General features: G+C 51.1%; 1 protein-coding gene across 1 annotated transcript in view; it reads left to right on the top strand.

Annotated features, from left to right (window-relative positions):
* Positions 1 to 10190, top strand: part of cacfd1 (calcium channel flower domain containing 1) — a 56297-nt gene extending 46107 nt beyond the window's left edge. The window contains exons 5-6 of the mRNA XM_070863639.1: positions 7229 to 7307; positions 9886 to 10190. Coding sequence (XP_070719740.1) covers positions 7229 to 7307; positions 9886 to 10074 — 268 coding nt within the window. The 3' untranslated portion in view covers positions 10075 to 10190. The remainder of the gene's footprint in view (positions 1 to 7228; positions 7308 to 9885) is intronic.

Raw genomic sequence — 10190 nt, 5'->3', positions numbered from 1 at the left:
CCTATTTTCTATGTTTCTATAAGAGAGAGATTGGGGAGAGTGACTGGGGGAGAGAGAGAGTAACTGGGGGGGAGGGAGACGGGGAGAGACTGTGTGGGAAAATAGAGAGAAAGAGAGATGGGCGGTGGGGGAGGGAGAGAGAGACAGAGAGAGAAAGAAAAAAAAGAGACTGGGGGGGGGGGGGGGGGGGAGAAGAGAAAGACCGGGGAGGCGGGGAGAGAGAGAGACTTTGGGGGGGGGGGGGGAGAGAGGAGACTGTGGGGGGAAGAGCGCAAACTGGAGGGGGGAAAGAGAGACTGCGGGACTGAGGGAGTGGTAGACTGGGGCAGAGAGAGAGAGAGAGAGAGAGAGACTGGGGCAGAGAAAGAGAGAGAGACTAGGTGGAAAGAGGGGGGAGAAACTGGGTGGAAGAGGGAGAGAAACTGTGGAGACTGGGGGAGAGAGACTGGTGGAGAGAGACTTGGTGGGGGGGGTGGTGGGAGGGAGAGAGAGAGAGAGAGAGTCACAGATTGGGGCGAGAGGGAGAGGGAGAGGGTCCGGGGGGAGGGATACTGGGATTGTGATCTTGAGAAGGAAGTTGCACATCACACTGTGATCTACATGTGGAACTACTGTGGGTCAGGTGCAGGGTTTCAGTATTTGGAGATCCCAGGGTTACTGCCGCTCTTGAAACATCAGATCCCTGTCATTTCCTGTATTTGTCATTTCTGTTGCTGTAAATGAATAAACCTCGCTTACTGCACCGGGTACTGTTGTGTTTGCAGATGTTAGCAGAAAATTCATGACACTTGTGTTGATATTTGCAGGGATGTGTCAGTATTCACAGGAGGTCCCTGGGAGTGTGTCAGTGATACAGGAGGTCCCCGGGAGTGTGTCAGTATTTACAGGGGGTCCCTGGGAGTGTGTCAGTATTTACAGGGGGTCCCTGGGAGTGTGTCAGTATTTACAGGGGGCCCCCGGGAGTGTGTCAGTGATACAGGGGGTCCCTGGGAGTGTGTCAGTATTTACAGGGGGTCCCTGGGAGTGTGTCAGTATTTACAGGGCGCCCCCGGGAGTGTGTCAGTGATACAGGGGGTCCCTGGGAATGTGTCAGTATTTACAGGGGGTCCCCAGGAGTGTGTCAGTATTTACAGGGGGTCCCCGGGAGTGTGTCAGTGATACAGGGGTCCCCGGGAGTGTGTTGATATTTATAGGGGGGCCCCCAGAATGTGTCAGTATTTACAGGGGGTCCTCGGGAGCGTGTCAGTTTTTACAGGGGTTCCCCGGGCGTGTGTCAGTATTTACAGGGGGTCCCCGGGAGTGTGTCACTATTTACAGGGGGTCCTTGGGAGCGTGTCAGTTTTTACAGGGGTTCCCCGGGCGTGTGTCGCTGTTTCATGTTAAATCGCAGCTGCAGGACAAGGGGACACAGTTACAAAGTGAGAAATGCGTATTCGAGAATAGGCATCAGGAAGGACATATTGGCTTCGGAGGGGAAGGCTGAATGATACCGGGGCTAAAAGCATTAAACTATGAGGACAGGTTGCACAGGACATTCTGGGGGGAGAGGGTGAACAGCCAGAGGCCGTGGTCCATATCAGCGCCTATGACAGAGGTAGAAAGAGGGATGAGGTCCTGCAGACAGATTTTAGGGAGCTAGGAGAGAGATTAAAAAGCAGGACCGAAAAAGTAGTCATCTCTGCATTATTCCCGGCGCCACGTGCTACTGAGTACAGAAGTAGGAGGATAGAGCAGATGAATGCCTGGCTGGAGAGATGGTGCAGGCGGGAGGGCTTTAGATTCCTGAGGCATTGGGATGGTTTCTGGGGGAGGTGGGACCTGTACAAGCCGGACGGGTTGCACCTCAATAGCGTCGGGACCAATATCCTCGGGGAAGGGGGTTGCTAGAGCTGTTGGGGAGGGTTTAAACGACTTTGACAGGGGTTGGAAACCAGAGAGCATTGTCAAAAGAGCGAGAAGCCAAGCTGGATATGGTAGGCAGAAAATTAGTAAGCCAGTTTCTGTTATGTATTTATGCTTGGGGTCACCAGACACCAGGGGGCGCCACTGTCGGAGGTCATCGGGCTGTACGCGCGCGTGCTCGGTCACTGGTATATAAGCGCAGGTACCAGGTCACGCGGGTTACTTTTGGCGTGAATAAAGTTGGATCAGGTTTACACCTGAGGCAGTTTACAGTATCAAGACTCTTGGGTCATTACATTCATTACATTTGGCGACGAGATAACTTAAGAACCTTCACATGTACAATGGGCACTATTGGAATTCTGGAGATTCGTGGAGGGCGAGGATCGGGCAGATTTTATCGACCGCCTGGATCAGTATTTTGTGGCCAACAAAATGGAGGGAGAGGCTGACGCAGTTCAGCGCAGGGCGGTTTCCCTCACCGTTTGTGGTCTCATGAAGAACCTTCTCTCGCCTTTCCGTCCAACGGACAAAGAGTACGAGGATTTGTGTGCTTTGGTGCGTGACCATCTTAAGCCAAAAGAGGGGATCATCATCTCACGCTATCGCTTCTACACGCATGTTCGTGCTGAGGGCCAGGATGTGTCGGGATTTGTCGCCGACCTGCGATGTCTTGCTGAGCCGTGTAAGTTGGGGAACGTGTTGGAAGACATGCTGCGAGATTTCTTCGTGATAGGCATCAACCATGATGTGATTCTCCGGAAGTTATTGGCCGAAGAGAAGCTGGATTTGAGCAAGGCCATCGCGACTGCCCAGGCCTGCATGATGACTGACGATAATTTGAGGCAGATATCATCGAAGACTTGGAACTCCACGGCAAGTACTGTAAACAAGATTGTGTCATTGTCTGGCAGAGCTGCTTATGGCAGGGCCCATTCGACTGCTTATGTGAAACCTGTAGCTGCTCAAAGTTCGCCAACTGGTACCAATCCGATTTCACCCTGTTAGCGTTGTGGGGGCAATCATCGGCCCCATCAGTGTCGGTTTAAACAGTACTCCTGTAATGGTTGTTCGAAAGTGGGGCATCTTCAGAGAATGTACCCACAACGGAGCAAGTGTGCTGTCGCTCATCACATTGCTGATAATGACCAGTCCAGTGCTGGCCCGGATACACAACTCGAGGAAGTGTATGGTCTGTATTCATTATTGGCAAAGAGCCAGCCGATAATCGTTAATGTGAAGCTGAATGGCGTGCCTGTATCAATGGAGCTGGACACGGGTGCGAGACAGTCGATAATGAGCCAGAGGACATTCGACAAGCTGTGGGACACTGAGGCTGTGAAGCCTAAGCTGAGTCCAGTTAATGTCAAGTTGCGTACTTACACTAAAGAACTCATACCGGTGATTGGCAATGCAGTAGTCAAGGTGTCATATGATGGTGTGGTTCATGATCTATCGTTATGCATTGTCCCAGGTAACGGTCCAATGCTGTTCGGCAGGAATTGGCTCGAGAAAATCAAGTGGAATTGGAATGATATCAAAGCATTGTCATCGGTGGATGACACTTTGTGTGCTCAAGTATTGAAGAAGTTTCTTCCTTTGTTTGAACCGGGCATTGGTAATTTTACTGGAGCCAAGGTGCAGATTCACCTGGATTCTGATGCAAGGCCTGTCTATCATAAAGCTCAGTCTGTTCCCTACATGATGAGGGAGAAGATTGAAATTGAGCTTGACAGACTCCAACATGAAGGGGTCATATCACCGGTCGAGTTTAACGAGCGGGCCAGTCCTATTGTTCCTGTGTTGAAGAGTGATGGCTGTCAGGATTTGTATAGACTACAAGGTTACGATTAACCGATTTTCGAAACAGGATCAGTACCCGTTACCGAAGACTGATGACCTGTTCGCCATGCTAGCTGGTGGAAAGTCGTTCACTAAACTGGATCTGACGTCGGCCTATATGACATAGGAGCATGCCGACACTTCGAAGAAACTCACCTGCATCAACACCCATAAAGGGTGTTTATCTACAACAGGTGTCCTTTTGGAATTCGTTTGACTGCAGCCATATTTCAGAGGAACATGGAGAGTCTACTGAAGTCCGTTCCTAGAACTGTCGTGTTTCAAGATGACATTCTGGTCACAGGTCGCGACACTGCTGAACATCTGAACAATCTTGAAGTCCTACATTGTCTGGACAAAGTGGGATTCAGGCTGAAACGTTCGAAGTATGTCTTCATGGCACCTGAAGTTGAATTCCTGGGGAGGAAGATGATGGCATCATGCCTACTGATTCGGAAACAAGGCCATCAAAAATGCAGACCTCAGAATGTGACGGAGCTGCGTTCATTCCTTGGGCTACTCAACTACTTTGGTAATTTCTTACCCAGATTGAGCACTTTGTTAGAGCCACTGCACGTGCTACTCAGAAAAGACGACAACTGGGTCTGGGGTGTGTCTCAAGATAGAGCCTTTGAGAAAGCTAAGAATCTGCTCTGTTCAAACAAGTCGCTTGTTCATTATGGTCTGTGTAAGCGTCTTGTATTGGTCTGTGGTACTTCATCCGACGGGGTTGGCTGTGTACTCCAACAAGCAAATGAGTCGGGTAAGATTGAACCATGCTTCGAGAAGTTTGTCAAAGGCGGAAAGAGCTTACAGCATGGTAGAAAAAGAAGCTTTGGCCTGTGTGTATGGGGTCAAAAAGATGCATTAGTACCTGTTTGGTCTTCGTTTTGAACACGAAACAGATCACAAGCCACTCATTTCATTGTTTGCGGAAAACAAAGGTATTAATATCAATGCATCGTCCCGTATCCAGAGGTGAGCGTTGACATTGTCTGCTTATGATTGTTATTCGTCATAGACCTGGCACTGAGAATTGTGCCGATGCCCACACCTGAGGTGGAGACGCCTCAACCTGCAGATCTACTGTTGGTAATGGATGCTTTTGAGAGTGAAGGAACTCGCGTCACTGCTCAACAAGTTAGGATCTGCACCAGCCATGACCCTATTTTATCAGTGGTGAAACGTGGTGATTGGTCTGCAATATCTATGGAGATGTGCGATGAGACCAAACCTTACAACAGTCGCAAAGATGAACTGTCCGTTCAGTCAGATTGTTTACTGTGGGGTAATCGTGCTGTTGTGCCCAAGAAAGGTGGAGAAAAAATGTGTACGTGAGCTACATAGCACTCCTCCTGGTATTGTCATGATGAAAACCATTGCTAGGTCTCATGTATGGTGGCCTAGAATTGACTCTGATCTGGAATCATGTGTGTATCAGTGCAATACTTGCATGCAACTTGGTAAAGTACCAGCGGAATCTCAGCTGAGTCTTTGGTCGTGGCCATCTAAACCATGGTCGAGGATCCACATCGATTTTGCGGGCCCTTTCCTGGTAAAGATGTTTTTTGTTGTGGTGCATACATATTCAAAGTGGATAGAGTGTATTATTATGTCATCCAGTATGTCTACAGCTACTATTGAGAGCCTTTGTGTCATGTTTGCTCCTCATGGTTTGCCCGACATTGTTGTGAGCGACAACGGATCTTGTTTCACAAGTCTGGAGTTTCAGGAGTTCATGAAACTCGATGGTATTAAACATGTGAGGTGAGCCCCATTCAAACCTGCTTCTAATGGTCAAGCAGAGCGTGCTGTTCAAACGATCAAGCAGAGTATGAAAGGTGTAACTCAGGGTTCACTCGCTGTATACTGCTCAGTTACAGGACCAGACCTCATACACTTACTGGGGTCTCCCCTGCTGAACTACTGATGAAGAGAAATCTCAAGACCAAGCTCTCTCTTGTTCATCCCGATTTGAATGATCGTGTTGAAAACAAATGTCAAAGTCAGCAAGGGTAAATGATCGTGCTGCTGTGTCACATGACATCTCTGTCAACGATCCGGTTTATGTACTGAACTATGGTCAAGATCCAAAGTGGATCGCTGGCACTGTTACAGCAAAGGAGGGTAACAGAGTGTTTATTGTCATGCTGAAGAATGGACAAACATCCAGGAAACATGTTGATCAAATAAAACTGCGGCACACGGATGAATTGGAACCGTTTGAGGAAGATGCAGTCAGTGACCAACCAATGTTCATTCATCAGAGGACACTGCTGTCACCTGGACCTCCAGTCTCTGATGTGATCATTACCACTCCCATCAGATCGGTTACTCAGCCTTCAGTCACAACTGACTCAAAACGCTGGCCTAGGACTGAAGTTGAACTGAGATGACCAGCTCGTCAGCGGAAAGTCCCAGACCGTCTTAATTTGTAAAGAGACTGATATTAGGATCTTGAAAGGGGATATTGTTATGTCTGGTGACCCCAAGCATAAATACATCAGGGGATGCCACTGTCGGAGGTCATCGGGCTGTACGCGGGCGTGGTCACTGGTGTATAAGCGCGGGTACCAGGTCACACGGGTTACTTTGGGCGCGAATAAAGTTGGATCACATTTACACCTGAGGCAGTTTAAAGTAACAAGTCTTTTGAGTCATTACATTCATTACAGTTTGGAAGGCAGAGCAAAAAAAAAAGGCTAGAAAATAGAGAAGAAGGGAGTTTGGCCGTGCTAAACGGTATATACATTAATGCCAAGAGTCCAGGAATACGGCAGATGTGCGAAGGGTGAAGGGATTAGGATAGTATAGCTATTAGTGAAACATGGCTGGAATAAGGTCAGGAATGGCAGCTCAACATTCCTAGGAGAGAGAGTGGGGTAAAAAAGGGGATGCTTGAAATATTGATTAAAGAAACAATTACAGCTGTGAGAAGGGATGATATGTTAGAGGGATCATCAAATGAAGCCATATGGGTTGAACTGAAGAACAAAAAAAAGGGTGATCACACTGCTGGGAGTGTTCGATAGACCTCCCAGACAGTCGCAGGGAGATAGAAGAACAAATCTGTCGGCAAAAACAATAGGGCAGTAATAGTGGGGGATTTCAATTACCCTCTCCGTGTAAAAGGTACAGAGGGCACAGAATTACTAAATTGCATTCTGGAGAGCTTTTTTAGCCAATACGTAGCACGCCCAGCAAAAGGGGGCAGTTCTGGATTTAGTGTTGGGGAATGCAGCTGGGCAGGTGGAAGCAGTATCAATGGGAGAGTGATCAGGGAGTCGAGGGTTATGGGGAGCTGAGTCCATGATCAGATCAGCTGTGATCTCATTGAATGGCGGAGCAGGCTCGAGGGGCCGAATGGCCGACTCCTGCTCCTGTGTTCTTATGTGACCAAGAGCTACCCTCAGCGGTGAGAGTGTCCAGATAGATGTACGCATATCATCATCAACGTGTTGTGTTTTTTGTTGACAATGTCCAGATCCCAGCCGATCAATCCGCTATATCGGACTACCAATCAGACTTACGGCAGTCAGTCACCAACCATCCACGAGATGCCGGTAAGAAAGGACACTTCCTGAAATCAGTTGCCTTAGTGGGAATTTTAACAAACTGTGATGCCCACCAGTGGTTGAATAGCATTTGGGAATCAGTGTCCAGGTTCACAGATTCAACACCCGTGGAACCCATACCCCAGTGAGAGTCAGTGTGTATGGGACCGTACTCCAGTGAGAGTCAGTGTGTGTGGGACCGTACCCCAGTGAGAGTCAGTGTGTGTGGGACCCGTACCCCAGTGAGAGTCAGTGTGTGTGGGACCCGTACCCCAGTGAGAGTCAGTGTGTGTGGGACCCGTACTCCAGTGAGAGTCAGTGTGTGTGGGACCGTACCCCAGTGAGAGTCACAGTGTGTGTGGGACCCGTACCCCAGTGAGAGTCAGTGTGTGGGACTATACCCCAGTGAGAGTCAGTGTGTGTGGGACTGTACCCCAGTGAGAGTCAGTGTGTGTGGGTCTGTACCCCAGTGAGAGTCAGTGTGTGTGGGACCGTGCCCCAGTGAGAGTCAGTGTGTGTGGGACCGTACCCCAGTGAGAGTCACAGTGTGTGTGGGACCCGTACCCCAGTGAGAGTCAGTGTGTGGGACTATACCCCAGTGAGAGTCAGTGTGTGTGGGACCGTGCCCCAGTGAGAGTCAGTGTGTGTGGGACCGTACTCCAGTGAGAGTCAGTGTGTGTGGGACCGTGCCCCAGTGAGAGTCAGTGTGTGTGGGACCGTACCCCAGTGAGAGTCAGTGTGTGTGGGACCGTACTCCAGTGAGAGTCAGTGTGTGTGGGACCGTACCCCAGTGAGAGTCAGTGTGTGTGGGACCGTACTCCAGTGAGAGTCAGTGTGTGTGGGACCCGTACCCCAGTGAGAGTCAGTGTGTGTGGGACTGTACCCCAGTGAGAGTCAGTGTGTGGGACTATACCCCAGTGAGAGTCAGTGTGTGTGGGACTGTACCCCAGTGAGAGTCAGTGTGTGTGGGTCTGTACCCCAGTGAGAGTCAGTGTGTGTGGGACCGTGCCCCAGTGAGAGTCAGTGTGTGTGGGACCGTACCCCAGTGAGAGTCACAGTGTGTGTGGGACCCGTACCCCAGTGAGAGTCAGTGTGTGGGACTATACCCCAGTGAGAGTCAGTGTGTGTGGGACCGTGCCCCAGTGAGAGTCAGTGTGTGTGGGACCGTACTCCAGTGAGAGTCAGTGTGTGTGGGACCGTGCCCCAGTGAGAGTCAGTGTGTGTGGGACCGTACCCCAGTGAGAGTCAGTGTGTGTGGGACCGTACTCCAGTGAGAGTCAGTGTGTGTGGGACCGTACCCCAGTGAGAGTCAGTGTGTGTGGGACCGTACTCCAGTGAGAGTCAGTGTGTGTGGGACCCGTACCCCAGTGAGAGTCAGTGTGTGTGGGACTGTATCCCAGTGAGAGTCAGTGTGTGTGGGACTGTACCCCAGTGAGAGTCAGTGTGTGTGGGACCGTGCCCCAGTGAGAGTCAGTGTGTGTGGGACCCGTAGCCCAGTGAGAGTCAGTGTGTGTGGGACCTGTACCCCAGTGAGAGACAGTGTGTGTGGGACCTGTACCCCAGTGAGAGTCAGTGTGTGTGGAACCCATACCCCAGTGAGAGTCAGTGTGTGTGGGACCCGTACCCCAGTGAGAGTCAGTATGTGTGGGACCCGTAGCCCAGTGAGAGTCAGTGTGTGTGGGACCCGTAGCCCAGTGAGAGTCAGTGTGTGTGGGACCCGTAGCCCAGTGAGAGTCAGTGTGTGTGGGACCCGTACCCCAGTGAGAGTCAGTGTGTGTGGGACCCGTACCCCAGTGAGAGTCAGTGTGTGTGGGACCCGTAGCCCAGTGAGAGTCAGTGTGTGTGGGACCCGTACCCCAGTGAGAGTCAGTGTGTGTGGGACCTGTACCCCAGTGAGAGTCAGTGTGTGTGGGACCCGTACCCCAGTGAGAGTCAGTGTGTGTGGGACCCGTACCCCAGTGAGAGTCAGTGTGTGTGGGACCCGTATCCCAGTGAGAGTCAGTGTGTGTGGGACCCGTATCCCAGTGAGAGTCAGTGTGTGTGGGACCCGTACCCCAGTGAGAGTCAGTGTGTGTGGGACCCGTACCCCAGTGAGAGTCAGTGTGTGTGGGACCCGTACCCCAGTGAGAGTCAGTGTGTGTGGGACCCGTACCCCAGTGAGAGTCAGTGTGTGTGGGACCCGTACCCCAGTGAGAGTCAGTGTGTGTGGGACCCGTACCCCAGTGAGAGTCAGTGTGTGTGGGACCCGTACCCCAGTGAGAGTCAGTGTGTGTGGGACCCGTACCCCAGTGAGAGTCAGTGTGTGTGGGACCCGTACCCCAGTGAGAGTCAGTGTGTGTGGGACCCGTACCCCAGTGAGAGTCAGTGTGTGTGGGACCCGTACCCCAGTGAGAGTCAGTGTGTGTGGGACCCGTACCCCAGTGAGAGTCAGTGTGTGTGGGACCCGTACCCCAGTGAGAGTCAGTGTGTGTGGGACCCGTACCCCAGTGAGAGTCCGGTTGTGTTAACAGTTTGTGTGGGGGGTGGGAGCAGGTCCGTGCGTTGCCTCTCCCCCAGACTCATCCCTGCTGCTTTCTTGCCGTTTCAGACCAGCTACTTTACAGTATCGCGCAAACTTTCCGATCATTTAAGTAAATGTGGGATGTACCGAAACCACGGAATAAACGTGGAAATCGAGAAATCGCTGGTCACCGGTCCGGAAAACCTGCTGACCTTCCAAGATCGCCTCAACTTCCATCGCTCCTACTTTGACACTGGCCCTTCGTACACGGAATAGTCGGAGTGTCAGCCCCCTTGCACCGTGTCCACATAACACAGCCCCATTCAGCCACTCTCTCATTGTCCAATGACCCGCCCCATTTACATTCACTGTATTAAAAAGATTTCTTTAAA

Source organism: Pristiophorus japonicus, chromosome 20 (genome assembly GCF_044704955.1).
Source record: "Pristiophorus japonicus isolate sPriJap1 chromosome 20, sPriJap1.hap1, whole genome shotgun sequence".
Lineage (NCBI taxonomy): Eukaryota > Metazoa > Chordata > Chondrichthyes > Pristiophoridae > Pristiophorus > Pristiophorus japonicus.
This window is presented reverse-complemented; position numbering and strand designations above follow the sequence as displayed.